The sequence below is a fragment of the Clavelina lepadiformis genome, chromosome 4, assembly GCF_947623445.1.
Source record: "Clavelina lepadiformis chromosome 4, kaClaLepa1.1, whole genome shotgun sequence".
NCBI lineage: Eukaryota > Metazoa > Chordata > Ascidiacea > Aplousobranchia > Clavelinidae > Clavelina > Clavelina lepadiformis.
In genome coordinates this window covers 9,039,938-9,057,084 of record NC_135243.1, presented here as the reverse complement: position 1 = coordinate 9,057,084, position 17,147 = coordinate 9,039,938, and the positions used below count along the sequence as shown (strand labels likewise).

Here is a 17,147-nt window from a genome sequence, read left to right as displayed (position 1 = left end):
GTCATGCTTGTAAAAACTCGCCCAAGAAGTACCAGCATTAGCCTACATCATTTTAGATAAAATGAGATATAGGCCTAGGTGATGTGTTTTTTGTATTTGCAATATAAATTTTTAATCCTTAACTTTGAAAAAGTTAGGATACCTATCATTTTGAAAAAAGATTATCTAGTAAGTTTTTTCTTCTTCAGATAATTGCTTAATTGCGATAACTTTATTAGTTAGATTAGTATGCGCACCAGCCGCTGCATGAAAAACACCTACAATTCTTGTACAACTTAAGGACAAAATCTGATTACTTTTAAAACAAATATGGAATCAAGCCCAGATAAAGTGGGTTAGTTTGCTAGTGTTAGTTAGTTAGTTTCACGTTTTAATAAAAACATTAGTAGGATTTAAGAATCAAAAAATCTGTAGCGTCCATTAGAATTTTTTCGGCAAAGTGTTTTTTTTAAGGTTGCACCACCCATTTTTAAATTGGATTGTAACCAAACTTTCTTTGACCAGGAATCTTCCCGCTCTAACGGCTAGTCACTTAGCCGGTTTTGCCTTGTTAACTTTTAATGGCATTTTACTTAATAAAAACGATCATCTCTCACTAAAACCCAAAACGTAACTGCCGACAACCGTCGCCCAGCCGCGCACAGTACTACACCAAACAAATTCCACGCGATGAAGGAATCAACGTGGAACGTAAAACACGATACTAATTTAGCCTTTGGGGTAACTACGTGAGACGTCACAAGAGATTTGATAAAAACAGGTGTACAAGAACAAGTAAAAGAACATAAACAAGTAAAATACGGCAGACCGTGAACATGCATAAAAACAACACAATGCAAAGAAAAGACGGTATATAATGTGGTGTCTACAAAACAGGTGCATAAAAATAATCCCGTGACAGGATTACCTTGATATAAAGCCTAAAAATTCCAAACAATTCAATGAAGAGATTTTAATCAGGTTAGTGTAAAAGAATTCACATCAAATTCGATGCAATTACAAGGCAAATAGCAATCACTGGCAAACAACAATCATTAAAATTTAATGTTACCACAATTATCACAGAAGTAAAAGTTGGTATATATAACGTCTGCACATTCTTCAAGAATACATTTTAAGCAGCGGCTTTTGCATCAGTGGATTTCTCGCATAGAGTGCAGTTGTCGGCACATTCTGTAGTTTTGGACTTCGTCTTCTGCTTCGTTCTTACAGGTAGGGTTTACAAAACCTGTTTCAACCTATAAAACGGCAGCATGGTGTTGTTTTTTTAGCCTGGGAATTCCCTAGCAATTTGCGCGTTTCCAAGTTCCAGGTCGTGCGCAAAACTTTGATAGAAATTGGCATGAAAAAGTGAGAAATGTGTGTTTTTAGACCAAAAACTCCACTTTTGACTTTGGGTAAGTAACGGAAAATAGTGATATTTGTTTTTTTGCCATATTCCAGTATGAAATAGTATCACGCTTGAGAAGGGAGGGTTATAAGTAAAGACGTGAACCGTGTATGTGTGTACAAACTTACTAAACACAATAAAAGGAGCCACAAGTGGCATATCAATAAATTATTAATACCAAACACGCAATCACACATTTTGTACAAGAGTGGCCGCAACAATACAGGTGGAATACGTCTTAAATTACACCCAAAAAGCGTCATGAAATACATCTAAATATACATCCAAAAACATATCAAAGTGCGGTCCTACATTAACACGCTTGCCAGCGTGTTTAATACATAAAGAATACCCAAACGTGAAATTTGGTAGCATTTCCCAGGTCACAAAACAATTTCCTGTACAGTTGTGGATGAAAATTCAATTGAAAAACCTTACGTCCTATAATGTAAAGGTTTCTGAAAAAACAATCATTTCGTCTAACATAAGAATACGATTAAGGCATGGGAAAATTTCACATAGCAACATAGGCCTAGGCCTATTGCATAGGCACCTGAAAAAGCAAATTTAAGCTTGCCAGAGTTGATAGAAATTAAAATTAACCTTTAAGGTGCTACGTTATTCTATTATTGCTTTTACATACTGCATACGTTTTATTTTCATTTCGCCATACAGGACTGCTTGACAGCTGTATGTCAAGCAAGTAAAGATTTGACAACCAAACCACGCACCTAGAGGCTTATTTTTTTTTATAAAAGCTTGCGTATTCCGACGGACCGATTTTAGTGAGTGGGGAGTTTTAGCATTTTTAATACTGTAGAATTTTTAATTTTGCCATCCTGGAGATGGCGGGCCCTCTAGTGGTTATATAACTTACTGTCATACCTTACTCTGCTGTGTCAGCTATGTGCAACCGAAATGCCTTACTGAACTAAAGTTTTACATCGCTTTTTAATGGTGGCTGCACTTTATTGTAAATAACTTGTTACACATCCATGGCCAAGGTTACCATAGATTTTTATGAACAAGAATTAATCAATTTGATGATTCCTGCTGCACTTGGGGCTCGCCAGTAGAAGGAGCAGGTCAGCACGTAGTTTAACGAAACTTTTCACTATTTTAGCCCACACCCTGCAGCGGCTATGTTTTTCTGGACAAGTAGGCCTAGTTGTTCTTTGTTAAAAGTAAAACATGTTGTTATTTTTGTGTACTTTACTACTGTGCATAAATACCAAGGAAACCTCTTTACTAGGACACACAAACCCTCAGCTGGTCGGCAAAGGCCACAGTTGGATAGTGGATCCATGTTGTCAAATGCTTCATTGAGCCTGCGGAATGCAAAAATCTTGTTCCCAAGTGCTAGCCTAATGATTTTTCAACGTTATTAAACTGCTTTTCAAATAAACCGAAAATTTTAATATTTGTATTATCTTTTTTATTTGTGTTTGAACGAGATAGTGATTTAATGTAATTGAATATGGTTATCGGGTAAAACAACAGTAGAAATCGCCTAAGTCGCCGCCAATCGCATGGTTCCAGAGGAAAGCTTGTTTTCTGTAGTATCAAGTTCGGCTAAACCGTCTTCGCCTAACTCGTCTATTCGCATAACTCGCCACCATTCTTGGTTACTATGAGCGGAGTAATTCGCTTAATTCGCCACAGTTCTTGCTACTATGATGAAAATAATTTGCATAAGTATTCAGGTCTTTAAAACACTTAGTCATCGTGATAACATGGTAAATTTAATCTGCTAAGACTACACTACCGCTGTATCGCCTAGCTGTCTGCGATCCTTGTGCAATGGTCGGCAAACTTTTATTACGATGGTCCAAATTTTCACTTCATTAGAAAATGAAGGCCCAACATCATATGCAAAATGTACTTAGCCTAACGCGGTAAATATTACTAGCTAACCAGTAATGTCAATGTTCGTTTTTTCTTTTCGCAGCAAGCATTATTTGTTGAAGCTATATGCATATAACTTCAATTAACTTATAACCTAATTACGTGCTTTCTACAGGTTTTAGCAAGATACTGTAGCCTAACATTAATAGGCAGTTAACAAATGAAAATGCACTCGTATCATTTACGTTAAGTTGTATTGCATTGCGGCTTTGAAACTAAAACTTTCATATTTTTGTGCGAGCGTGGGTTAGAAATCCACCAGCTAACCATAGCAGTCAGTTCTGAACTTCTGATTACCCTAAATTTAACATCTTAATTATGAGATATGAAATATAAATTCATTTTTTCCCAATTTAATGGAAATTCTTGTTTCATCGTTACTAATAAAAAAAGCTTGAAATTCTGTGTATATCTGTTCGCTGCCTGAAGTGTGACTTAGTTATCCTTAAAATAAAATATAAGGTTGTAAAAAAAATAATATAGGTTGGCACTCTGAATGTTAAGTTTATTTTTGATTTTTCTACACGAGTTTTCGCAAGCATAAGTTTGCTCCTTTTGGTTTACTAACAAATCAGAAATCAAATTCTTAGTACACCTGAAGAAACAAGCTTATGCTTGCGAAAGTTATAGGTATCTTTTGTACACTCACTGTGAATTATTCAACTGTTGTCACAGTTGGTAAAGAAATGTGGAAGGGTAGTGAATGATTAGCGTTATATCATATAAAAAATAGGCTTGCACTGTCAATATGACGTAAGAATTAACGCCGTGTGAGTGGACATTACTGGTTGCTTTTTCCAGATGTTTGCCGTCATAGCTGTAATTAACCATAACTTAAGATGGAAAAAACATCCAGAAGTTTCCTAGTGCTCCGATTTAACCGGACTAATAAAGAAAACACTGAAACTATCATTCAGTGCCAACATAGTCAACAACCACCTGCAATCAATCTTTGCTCGCCGTGGTATACCTAGGAAGAATTAGTCTCAGATAATAATGGGCCTCATTTAATTCTTTTGTGTTTACTGATTATTCTGACAGATTCGGCTTCAAACATACCACGAGCAGCACTTGCTTTCTTGGAAGCAACGGTGAAGGGGAGAGGGCGCAGTGCAGAGAGTGAAAGAGAGTGAGACTTACTTGGCAACCGATCGACGCCTCTTGAATTCGATCTCACTCCATCTCAACTGCTTATGGGAAGGAAGCTTCGGACGACAATTCCAATGTTATGAGTTAGTACCACCGTGGAAGAAGTACTTAGAAGAATATCGAACTGTTGAAAAGGACATTAAGGCATGACAAAAACACTACTTTGACAAGCGTCATCGTGCAAGAAACCGCTGTAGAGCCCGGCCGTTGAGACTTATGTGTGGATTGACTCGGAAAATCGCATAAAACCCTGTCGTGTAAAGTCATTTCTACAACAACCGCGTTCTTATGTTGTGTCCTGTGACGGGCAAAATTATCGTCGTAATCGCAATGATGTTATACCCGTACCTATCGAATGTATTCCACTTCTAGTAATTCTAATATTAAAACAACGCGCTCTGGAAAAATGGTGAAACCTCCTAACCGTCTTGATTTGTAGATCCGTTTCTCATAGTTTTAAATCGTGTTACTGATTAGCTACAAAAGTGGGTGTAGTGAGGTCTCTATATTATACTGTTACCACAGTATTTGATGTCTATTGAAAGTGCCACGCGTGTTACAGTTCATCGTGATTCTCATTTTTATGTTTCCTCTCTTGTGTTTGGCTCGGTTTATCTTGTAATAAACTTACCAGATCACATTTTTATTTTTCTGCTTCTGTTGCTGTCCCCTTCAATACTTTACATAGATTTCCCTCACTGTTTTTAAAACTACCTTTTTTTTGAAATATTTACGCTAAGTTAGTAACCGCATAGCCAAAGAAGTTTAGTTTGCAATAACGAATCAATTTCGAAAGAAAACTTTTGACGTTTTATCTGATTTCAACGTGCAAATTCCTCTACAGTGAGTAAATTAACAGTGATGGCAAGTGGCAGCTGACGGTTGATGAATTAAGTACTTCAGAATTACCTTATTTTTGCACGGGCCCACATTACACTCTACACGGCCGAGAGAAGGCTTGCACTATCTAGTTGTAACTTCAATATTTTTGACGGCATACCTACAAGGGATATTCCCCAACAAATATTCAAAACATAATTGTTTTAGTTTAAGTTGAATGTGTTTAATAAAATACAATCACGATACAAGCGAACAAACCACAAATCACTATATAAACCATGCAATGAAATGAACATTGACCATTTAATGAAATGACCATTTAAATGAAAGTTGAATATATTATAGTTTTTTTGCGATATCTTTATTAGGGTTTATGTGCAACTGTCCAACATGTCCGCCCATGATTCAGCTACGCAGTTTTCGTCATAAATAGTATTGATAAAATTATTTTGAGCAAAATCCCATGACTCAAGGAAAAACTGCTCAAAGCATCTCCTACCCGTGTGCAAGTCCTATAGAAAATAAGAAACAACTTTTATAAAGCTGTTTAAAGAAGCTAGAGCAAATAAAACAATCGTTAAGATATAGTTATACTATAACTTCACAAGGCTACAATAAAATTGAAATCTAAAGTACGAGGACATTCGCATTGTCCATACAATTGTCATCAAAGTTATAACAGCGTACCATAATTTTCTCATAACATCCACCTTCCATTCGGCCAATATAAATGGCAATTATGCCGATTTTATCGGCTTTGTATTTGTCCATAACGCTCTTAAGAGCTCCGGGTCCATTTGCGCATCTGTAAGTTGAACTTTTTAACTTTTACTGTAAATGCACATTTTTTTCAAGGCACAGGTTTATTTATAAATCTAACCGGTATTTAAAAATTGTGGTTTAGATTATATAATGGTTAACGTAAAAATTTTTTATCATGCTAGCATCTCAAATTCAATGAAACGTATTACCAATTAAATCTAAACCTTTTGTAAATTGTTTTGCTAATAACTCACCCATCTGTGATCAAAACAAGCAATTTTTCTACGTTAGGGTTTCCAACCCTTGCACCCTTGCTGATGTCATTCAAGAAGTGTGCAGCACTTCTCATTGCGGTTGCCAGGTGAGTGTTACCCGAAGCTGGAATGCTGTTCACAAAGCCTGGTGTTATTTGCTTAAGTTTAAAGCTTTATACTCACGCCGCTATGAAATAACATGTAATGGGATAAATAGTAACGCTTATTGTGATAAAACATTCCTCTAATTCCTGCGGTGTCCAGACACGTTTGCTTGTGCTTTTAAGGTTGTGGAAATATAAACTACGATCGAGTTTATGGGAGCTCAAATTTTACGTTTATGAGTATTCGAGCACAAACGTGTGACGTCATAATAAAAAAACAAAGTAGTTTGAATGTAAGCGCCATGCCCTTGCCGTTATACCGTACACTGCGTCTGCTCTAGAATCTAGACTGTAAAGTATAATGCGTGTTGGTAGCAGCAAGCAAAAGCACACAAATGTGGGAAACTCGTGTCCAACGTCTTCCTCTACTCCTACGTACTACCTCACACATTGCCTCGTCTTCCCCTACTACCACACTATAGCACACTTGTGAGGCATCTGTTCGTGGCCCCAGGACAACGACCCCATGACCCCTTTTGAGAAACCCTGGTCTAGAGAATAATACGTGCTGGTATATGTAAGTATAATGGGTTGTATGAACTGTAACTATTTGATGGACACAAATTGTGTGATCGATCTTTCACGAACGTACAGTAATTGTTACAACGAAACGCACACTGACGTAAAGGATGTGGCTAGTTTTCTAAAAACGGTACGAATAATTGTTTGCACTGCCTTGATGCTCTTTCATATCTTTGCACTGCTTTTTTATAACAGATTCTACAAAAACAACTGCTAATAATAGCACATAATGGAAATAAGGTTTGTACCGAAATAAATGGTTGCATTTGATTAGGTTTGATAAGCATCGCACTTTGCATTTTGCGCGTACAATCGTACATATTTCATTTAACTCATATTTCTCGATTTGTCAACAGCGACGACACTTTCCAATGCACTTTGTTACTTTTCCTGCTCAATTTGCTTTTGGAGGGCTCTTGACCTCTTGTTACTACTTTTTTGTTAATTAACCATAACCAGCAAAAATGTCAAACAGCGTCATCGCCAATACTTGTATGCCTAATCAAACTATGTGCTGAAAAAAAACTTGTTTGTAATTAACAGTAAATTTTACAAGGCAGTGGAAATGTCGCTCTTGTATTTATTTCCTTACGACGTGTTTTCCTGTGCTAATTGGCGTATCTACTAATTGCTATGGATTAACGCCCAATGTGTTCATTATCATTAGTATTCTGCAAAGACCCAGTCGAGAAGACGTTGTCATTTTAGTTGTCTCGACACAATGTTGCGTTTCACCAAGTTTAACCAATGAAGAAACAATATAATCAAGGTAAATCGAAAGAACAATTTTGCTAATCGATACCAAGACAATTAGACAGCAACTAGCGACAGTTGTACAGGATTCAACACAAAACTAATCGTGTAAGCGAATTGAACAATGTGACCTGAAGTGACAGCTGAGAAATCTCTGCAATCAGACAAGAATAAATCTGCACGAACAGCGGAACTTTCTGAGTGTGAAAAGTTCGCACGACCTTGGAGACTCATCAATAGACCAGAAATTACAATCAACCACGTGCTGCAACTTTATAACTTGATGGTGTGATCGCCTTGCTCAACTGCAAGTTATAACTACAGCACCACCAATCTTTATAAGGCTATATTTATCACATACTAAATAGAGCTATAAGTGTGATAGATGCTGGCGGCTCACTTCAACATATTTGCATCAAAAGTTATGACCGAATGACGTCACGGTGGCTTTATTCACTGTATTGTGTAAACAACCAGATCATAAACAGGATAGTTTTCACACTTGAAGAGACTCTCGTCGTTAAGATATTCACAGTCGGTAACCTTAAGATGTTTATAATGTAACAAAGAAATCGTATTCTTGCACCAATCTCACCACTACAGTCATTGTGTGCACTCGTACCGTGCATTTGGCATTGAATATACCGCTTAAAAATAACCCAATAAAATTACTGAAAAGTGGCGTTGGACTTACAACGAATATAGAAAGCTGTTAAGGCTTACAAAGGATAAGTATGCTCTTTTTGTAGATGGTTGGAAGCTTCAAAGCGTTTTGATCCCTTTTATGAGCGCTTTTTGTTCCAGAGTAAGAGCACAGTTTTTATTTTCTTAGCATTTTAACTCGTCCTTAATCGGATTGCACAAAATTCGACCTATTACGATTACGAAAAACGATGAACACCGAATGCAGCCCCAGGTGTTATAATGTTAAAATAAAGCGTTTTCTATTGTTATATCCACTTACTTCAAACGTTCGATTACATTTTCCAGTTGCCATTTTGCAATCGATGACAGAAATTGATTAAATCTGACATGAACTTGGTACGTCGTGTCGAATGACGCAACCCCAACTCTTGTTCGATCTCGACCAATGTCAACGTTGTTGCATAAAGCTAAAGCAGAACGTATTATTTGTTAGGGATGGGCCGATACGAACCCGAATAGATTCGCCGAATATCGCCTTTATGGAAGATTCGGCCGAACACGAATACCAACAATGGCGAACCCGAATACAATATTACTAATAAATTTACTAACTTTAGTTAAAAATATGGTCTAGTTTCCCGACAAAGCTAAACTAAGGTCAGCAATACTTACAATGAAGGTCATTTTCCTAACGATTTTGCTTTGTCAATCGTTTTTTAAACACTATTTTTCGAAAGAAAGCGATTTGTTTATCGATTAAGTCTTTTAACTTCAAAGAAGTAAAGCATTTTTTCTACCTACCATGTACAACGGCAGCTCCAATGTCTTTTATAGTTTGCATGTGGTTGCCAATACTTCCGCTTTTATCGAGAAGAATCACCATATCCCTTGCTGTTTCCTATCAAGAGGTAAGAAAGCTTAAAGTATGTTGCCTTGAAGGTATGATTTACTTCATCTAAAAACGTAAGTTGTGAGTAAAAAAGTACCGTTGTGCGCCGAACTCTTCTTAAAAACTGAGCAGCAGCCGACACATCTACTTCTCTTCTCTGTCTTCTACGGGTTGTTTGGCAATTGCCTGACGCAATAATCGAACCTGATGGACTTCTAATGACGTCACAAAACTTTCCCGATTCTGATATTGCTTCTGAAACTAAATCGTTCTCCATTCTACTTCGATCAACGTCTTTGTTCACTTGGGATGTCAGTCCAGGATGTTTGGACAGATACGAAGTATCCAGAGGCAAATATGCGGCGGCATCTGTTTCCGTAGGGCTAGCTTGGCCGGATGACAATGCTGAACGAAAGAGTTGTCCAACAGTTGTACTGGTCACTCTTTGTTGACAGCCTTCACATGTTAAAATTAACCATATCAGTTATATTGCAAGCGTAATAAACTGATTTATTGGCTAAGCCTGTACGTCATAGAATTTAAACGAAATTTACAAGTGTTGTAGAAATTATAGGTTACTTTTGTCTAATTTTAAGTACAAATAATTTCAACAGTATTATTTTTTTCTCGCATCACAAGCTTTCACTTTGTGTTTTTGCAAGTTGAGTGTTTGGATCGCAAGGCCGACCGCCATTCCTTGCTCGGGCCATGAAACGGATTTGAGTTTGAGTGAAGGAGCCCAGATCGTTTCTCACACATTTTGACCATCTTCCCCAATTCGTGACTGTGCAGTCCCCTGTTAATTAAAAATTGTATGATCTATAACTTATTATTTAATTAGCATAATATTCGCGGATGATATTCTAGAGAGATTTAACTTGAAAAATATATAACCTAAATACCGGGATTGTGGAAAATTGAAAACAATTCGGGTTCGTGCATTAGAACACTTCAAAATAGCGACCTTAGTGCAGGACCTTTAGGTTCAACACATCCCTATATAAGCTACGTATGTATAATAGTCTGACCATCAATGTATAATAATATGTGTGTACATCAGAAAGCACCTGCAAGCAGCATTAGAGCTATAGCCAAACTAAGCGCTTAAAAAGAAGTAGCTTGCTAACGATTGCCAGCAAATTATACTATAAAGATAAATCTTTGTATTTTTTTGAAAAAATGTTTCTCATTAGGACAATAAATATGCCTTTGTTTTATTCGGCAAAAATAATGTAAACGTTCGAATGAAGCTAGATCGAGTTGGTGACAATATTTAAAAATTGATAGGTTCGTTCCAATGGTTTGGGCTGCGACGTGAGAGTTTGATAAACCTTTGTTAAACTAAGTTCCGCAAAACAAGAAGATTTGTTTGCCTCTCTAAATCACTAACAAATAATAGTAATAAAAGTAGTATATTTGTGCACTAACTTGGTCGTCTTTGGAAGAGCACTCCTTTTGCAAAATGGCCCTGTGACCATATAAATGCAAATGCAACAGCATTAATTAGCAGTAGTTTCATTATTCTGCTGAAATATTCCTGTAAAATACATTTCCGATATTACCAATAAAATACCAATACCATAATTATATCTTGTTGGCCACACGAACAATTCAGTTTATACTTTAGCTGAGCACGGGAGTCGTGCATCTTGTTTTTGTATAATGTGACGTCAAAATTAGCAGCAACGTTGCCATACTTTTCTGTCTTTTCTTTTCAGACATATACTGAGCGAAGCAAGCCGAAGCCACAGTAATCGATGTGAGTATACAATTTATATAATGAGGCGCTCAAAGTCAACCGCAATGGTAGTTTACAGTATTCACCGCGCTATAATGGAAAAAGTTAACCAGAACGACTTTCTTAACATAAAATTCTTATATGCTGAGGGCATGTTAAATTTGATATAACTTATTGCCAAAATGTTATTTGAACTACTTAGTAACATCCATAGTTAAGCATACTAATTTATTATTTACGTTATTCCTTAATTCTTATTGTATTAAATCTTTGGTTCCCAATCTTTCTTGTTGGCCGTAGTATTTTTTGTTTCTTATGAACATTCTTCATATCTTTATAATGTCCAAATCAAATTCTTACAATTGTAAACAAGTCAAGAAAAAAATTAAAGTATATTTCGTGTCCCTCGACTTCTAATGTCGTACTCCCATTCGGTACAATTACCCCAGATTGTTAACGTATGTATTAAATCATTCAAAGTGCTAAGCTGGAGTATTACAACTTCTATGGTGCCCAACTGTATTTATATTTTGACCACTTACCAATCTTTTCTTTAAAGCTGGAAATATTATTTTACTCAAAAATAGGCTATACTGCGCTACAAACCTAGTTTGTTTGTTTCATTTTCATCGTTCCCTTTCAATGTAAGCTTAACGTACAACGTTGTACAGTACAGTAGGTTACTAGATTGTTGAGGAGATTTTACGATCTGTTATATATAATTTTTCGAGTTGAAAATGTTTACCAAAAGTTGACCATGTTTATTTCCGTTTCAGTTGCGGAGAAACTATGTTTTCGAAACAATACGGATTTAACTTGCCCATGAAAAGATCAGATTTTCACCAATATAACATTACGTCACCTTCCTCAATAGCAAAACTCGTGTTTGTTTGGCCAGTAGGCCTACTAAAGATTTTTTTACAGAGGGACTAAATTGTTTCCTATTGATTTCCGATTGTTGGTCGTATTAACAAACTTCGAATTCAAACCCAATGTTAAATTCTATCCTCCCCGTTTTCGAGTACACTACATATGAGTCCTGCGCTTTTTGAATTATTTTCGATCACCTCCCTTTATATGTGCTGCGTGTTCACCGCTTCCGCTCATTAATGACGCAAATCTAGTTGCTCAGTTTTGTTTTGGAAGTGGACTTGAGTTCAGTGGCCTTTTGTTACTGCTGGAGAAGCCAATATTTAAAAACCTTGTTGTTTTGTCAGTGTTTCTTTTCGTCGTGAAAAATACATCATCCCCTTTTTCAATCGGCTTGTTACAGCAAAGGAAATAGCCAAGTTCAGGAACGAGTCAGCGAATCGTGGTGACATAGATCCTGTGCAGGCTTTCGCCCCAGCCGTCGCTAACGACTGGCGTATTTTACACCCACGATAAGTGAAAATGTTATGAGCTGTCAAGTGCCGCTTCCTATTTTCGTTATATAGCCCAGCTAACCACTTCCATGGGTTACGTGAACACAATCACTTGGCGATTGTTCAGCACTATTAATAAAGTAAAAAGTACATAGCTTGAAGGATATAGCATGTCCCTGCCCTGCAAGTTATCATTCTTGGCAAAATCTATACACTCTGCTACGCTCTACGGTCAAAGTAGTTTTCATCGTGAGCTCAGCGCTTTTAAATTTGATAAATTGTGTAACAAATAATTTGTTTTTGCAAATAATATTTTTCAAAGAGAGCAATTTCATTTTTCTTCTTCTATAAAACTCCTCATGAAGATGAAATAAATCAATCCATCATTTTATCTTTCGCTAAAAGCGTGGTGGGGACGAAAAATCAAGCCAATTGTTACTAACATGGGCCAATGAACAGGAAAAAGTGACAAAGCTGAAAAGGTTTAAAACGTGCGCAAGAAAATTAACGTTAATAATTACTAGTAACAACTAGCACGGCCACTAACCCTATAATAATTAATTAAATCCCTAAAACATAAGTTGAAAAAGCAAACATTAAGCAGTCGAGCAGGTGGTGTGTTTAAGCAACTCATGAATTAAAATTGTTTCGGTGCTGTACATCAGCGGATGGGAAAAGAAACTCACTGTAAAAAAAGCATCTCGGGCAAGAGCCCGGTTTCTGGTGGCCATAGCACTAAGGAAGGGCGTTGTTAATTAGCCCGAGTTTGTATAGCAAGAATGCACACCAATGATAATAATCTTTGGAATATGTGATAACAATAATGCTCGTTGCAAGATGGAACCCTCTCTGGTACATCGACAATGATGTACGGAAAAAGATGCCAATGCTGTCTAATAGATGGTAGTGCTGAAAGGTAACTCCTCTTGGTCCGAAGCTGAAGACTTGAGTGGTGCTGGTGGTGACTTTCAATTCAGTAATTGATTCCACTCTTATATCTCGAAAATATGTAAAAGCGATCTGCAGTATTTGCAGTAAATATCCGAATAGTTGTGTAATGAGTGTTGAAAATTTACAAGTTACTAAATAAACTGACTGACGTATAAATTTCTTAATCCGATTCGAAATTTTCAATACCATCATCTTGTCAAAGTACTTTATCAAAAGGTATTTGTCGTACGCATGCTTGATGCTTACTGCCTATGTCTAGAGTTTGGCAACAACCAATTTGGTGGCATGTGGTTGAGGAGAGCTTTAAGTATTTTGAAGTTAAAAGAAAGATACAACAAGTGAGTGTGTTTTTAAAAAATCAGTGAAACCTCGTCAATATGATTACAGTTCCAGTATTACCAAATGTTGCCTACACTTAATAACAGAATGTGATTAAAGCCAGTAAACATCCATTTTAGTAAATGGAAAATACAATTGAAAATATATACATAATAAAAAGAAAAAAAAGTGTAGGCCTATAGCACAATAAAATATATGAAAGTGCTTGGTGCTGGTCTGCTGGAATGCAGATTTACACCGTGCATAATTACAATTGTCACATAGTATCATGCAACTGTGATGATGAAGCAAAATAACTTTTCAATTTTTTATAAAAAAGTTGTCTTATTCTGCAAACGTTTCAAATCATTAGGCAGAAAATTCCAAATTGTTGGTCCCGTGTATCGAATAGTTTGTTGGGTTAAGGATTTACTATAGAAGGGAAGGCAGAAGGAAGAAAGAAGAAGGAAGGAAGGAATGGAAGGAAGGAAGGATTTTATAAATTCTAGTGAGGGGCGCTCTGCCGTTTTACAAAACGCCTTTAAACTAATCAAAGTTTCAAATTTATACAAATCGATTCCTTTATTAATACGTTTCAAAAACATGTTTATTTTTATTTCTGGTTTTTCCACTGACCTACTGATCGATAGAGAAATGAAACATACGCAACAGTTTTATAATAACAATAATCTCATAGCATTTGCTCTGGTGTAGTAATAGCAGCAAAACAAGGTTATCCTGCTTTAAAAACAAAAAGATACCATCACCTAATATTTGTTGTTACATGTGTTTGACCATATAATCACCAATTGCCTAAGGATGTCAATAAACACTGTAAATTTGAATTTGAGTATGATCTCAACCTTGCTTAAAGTTACCTATTTACAAAGATATATTTGAAATGACTTAAAAAGGTTTACCTAGCTGGAAGCTATTCACTTCAATCTATATGCTTACGTCGTTGCATGAATAAACAAGATTTTAACACGATTTTATGTAATAAGTGAATTATGTGTTTACTATGATATACCATAATCAGTCACTGTCTGTAAGGTTTTACAGTACAGTAGGCTACATCTTGGATTTACACACTCAGTTCGTGAGTCAATGACAAACTGGAAAAGCTTTTTCACGGCGGGGGTGCTTCGAGATTCCAAGTGTTCACAAAACGAGCAAAACGATACCGGTCAGGTTATAATGCCCTTTAATTGTCGATTTAGCCTTTCGCGCTAGGGCAGCTCATACGTGTGTAGGAAAAACTATAGTCAGTAATTATTTTAACTTTTTACTTTTACTCTGTTACGGTTTTAGCTCTCTATCGTGCTTCTGCTCTTACGTATTTGCATTGTGTGTTTCTTTGTGCCTCAATCATGTTACTATTGTGAAAGGCAAAGTGCGCTTAAACTCGGTAAACGAAGTGTTCCTTTTAATTAATTACTTCAAACTTGTAGCTGAGCTTACTATATTTGCTGTTATAATAATCTTACTTTGAGTTTACATATTTTGTAGGTATAGTTCCGTTATAAGTGTATCTAAGCCTTAATGAAGTGTTTAGTCATGTTACACTTCACACTCGATCGTTTATAGATTCGGTCAATTTTGACATCTCAAATATCTCCATAACATGGCAGCCCATACCACTTTCCAGCGAAATAAAATCTCTATTTTTATTCCAGCCATAATAACTTAAAAGAACGAACATTTACAAGTCTAACCTTTAAAAAAATTGCTTTAACTGTTTACGATTACTCCAATTACGTTTGGTGAATTTTGACAAACAATATTGACTGTCAATATTATTCACTGGACCAGCTATTTTGGTACTTTTCACTACAGCTATACTTTTCACAGTTTCTTGTTAACATGACTTAGATATTATAACATAGTAACTCAAACTTCTTATCTGTAAACTAACTCGAATTAAAACCAAAACAGCTAAAATTAAATTTTTATATCCATTTTTCTAACATATTTATACTTATAAGCATATCTCATACCATTTTATATTTAACAACGTGCTGCATAATGTATACATACGGTGAAATGGTTGCTTTCTTAATTATATCTAACCAGGCAAACATTCTTCATTCAAGCTATGTAATCGTTCTTTTAACTGCATTGATAAGCAAAGAAATCGAATATTTTTTATGAATGTGTAACATTTGACAGTATGTTTTAACATTACACAAATGTACTGTCACACAATTCAGGAATTAAGCAGAAATTTTTTTGGCAGAGGGAATTTTCCAACGAGAAGGCTGTGGGTCCTTTAATGTTAAATGTAGAGTGTGTATGCATTCCATTGACCGTAATCAGCCATTATACGGATATTATACAATGATGACATGACCTTATTGACCTTTATAGTTCAACTAATACGTCATCCAAACATCAGTGAACTTTATTTTTTCTCCGAAGTGTACTTCTCAAGACACATTTTTGATAAATACCCAATTTCTTCTTTCTCTTCCTTGGCTGAATGCTAAACCACAAGTTTTAAACTAATTTCAGGAAAGCAAACCTTTTAAATGTCAATTATAGTTTTACTGAAAATATTTTTCTGTTTTCTTGTTATCTATACTTTTAAAATACCAGCCGTCGGCTCATTATGTCGTTTTTGACATTAATGGAAAGGTCAATGGAAATCCCGTGGTTTTCTGAACTAATATATTAGTCGTTTACTTAAGATTACATGGCTTGCGTAAGATCTACTTACAAGCTTATGAAACAAACCTTTAAGCCAAAAATTACCCTGACGTCGGACAAATCTTTCCAAATTTTTACAAGGATGAATATTCGCCTCATACATCTTCTGATTGTCGCGCATTAGATTGAAAACGCTCTAAAGATCACTTGCTGTTTTGAAAATGAACCCTGTTTGATATACAGGGAGTCCACGAAGTCTTTAGACAATTTAAAAATGATGAATATTGATTGTCTGAAAACTCTGTGAACATCCTGTATTTTCCGATAACAACACTACGTAACAAAATTCAAAAAAATTTTTGTTTGGCTACATTTATTAAGTGTATCTGTATGATTTTCAAGCGCTGATTTCAAAAATGCTATCAGTTTTTTTCTATCATCGATCGTTTTCAAAATACAAAAATTTCCGTTTTTTGTGATTTTCCATTAACTGTAGGTATTTTATGCGGTTATGATCTGTGTCTGTCAGCACTATCATGTTGTAAATGGGCGTCCTATTTACTTGAGAAAGTGAATGGGAGTGGGAGTTTGAAATGCAGACGAATGTGCTTTTATTTCTTATCTCAGTTTTCATTTTATCTATTTATGTTAAATTCAGTATAGTCTCATTAGAAAGTCATGTTTTGTGTTTACAGAGAGAAGTATGCCATATAATTACATTTTGTACAGTTAAGTATTGTGTAAATCTTAGATTCAGTTCATCTTTTAAATAGTAGAAATCAAAATGTCTAGTAGAGAGTGAAACAATTTAAGTAAGAGTACTGCCTACCCCACAGGAATAGGCACTTGGAGTTTTC

The 17,147-nt window shown here is 35.8% G+C and overlaps 1 protein-coding gene across 1 annotated transcript; it reads right to left on the bottom strand.

Annotated features, from left to right (window-relative positions):
- Window positions 1–5,470: 5,470 nt before the first annotated feature.
- Window positions 5,471–11,573, bottom strand: LOC143452851 (uncharacterized). Its single transcript, XM_076953989.1, has 9 exons — window positions 11,554–11,573; window positions 10,702–10,810; window positions 9,920–10,069; window positions 9,371–9,729; window positions 9,186–9,282; window positions 8,704–8,851; window positions 6,301–6,432; window positions 5,972–6,089; window positions 5,471–5,796 (listed from the first exon to the last, which is right to left on the bottom strand). The coding sequence occupies exons 2-9, from the start codon at window positions 10,790–10,792 to the stop codon at window positions 5,656–5,658; spliced, it is 1,236 nt and encodes a 411-aa protein (XP_076810104.1). The 5' UTR covers window positions 10,793–10,810; window positions 11,554–11,573; the 3' UTR covers window positions 5,471–5,655.
- Window positions 11,574–17,147: the final 5,574 nt, after the last annotated feature.

What these genes read in the sequence shown, in the direction of transcription:
- LOC143452851 (XM_076953989.1), bottom strand. Translation starts at nt 10,792, where the DNA reads ATGAAACTACTGCTAATTAATGCTGTTGCATTTGCATTTATATGGTCA. An exon ending in GAAGAGTTCGGCGCACAACG is followed by an intron (nt 9,283 to 9,370) that starts GTACTTTTTTAC and finishes ACCTCTTGATAG; the next exon opens with GAAACAGCAAGGGATATGGT. An exon ending in GATGTTATGAGAAAATTATG is followed by an intron (nt 5,797 to 5,971) that starts GTACGCTGTTAT and finishes TATTTTCTATAG; the next exon opens with GACTTGCACACGGGTAGGAG.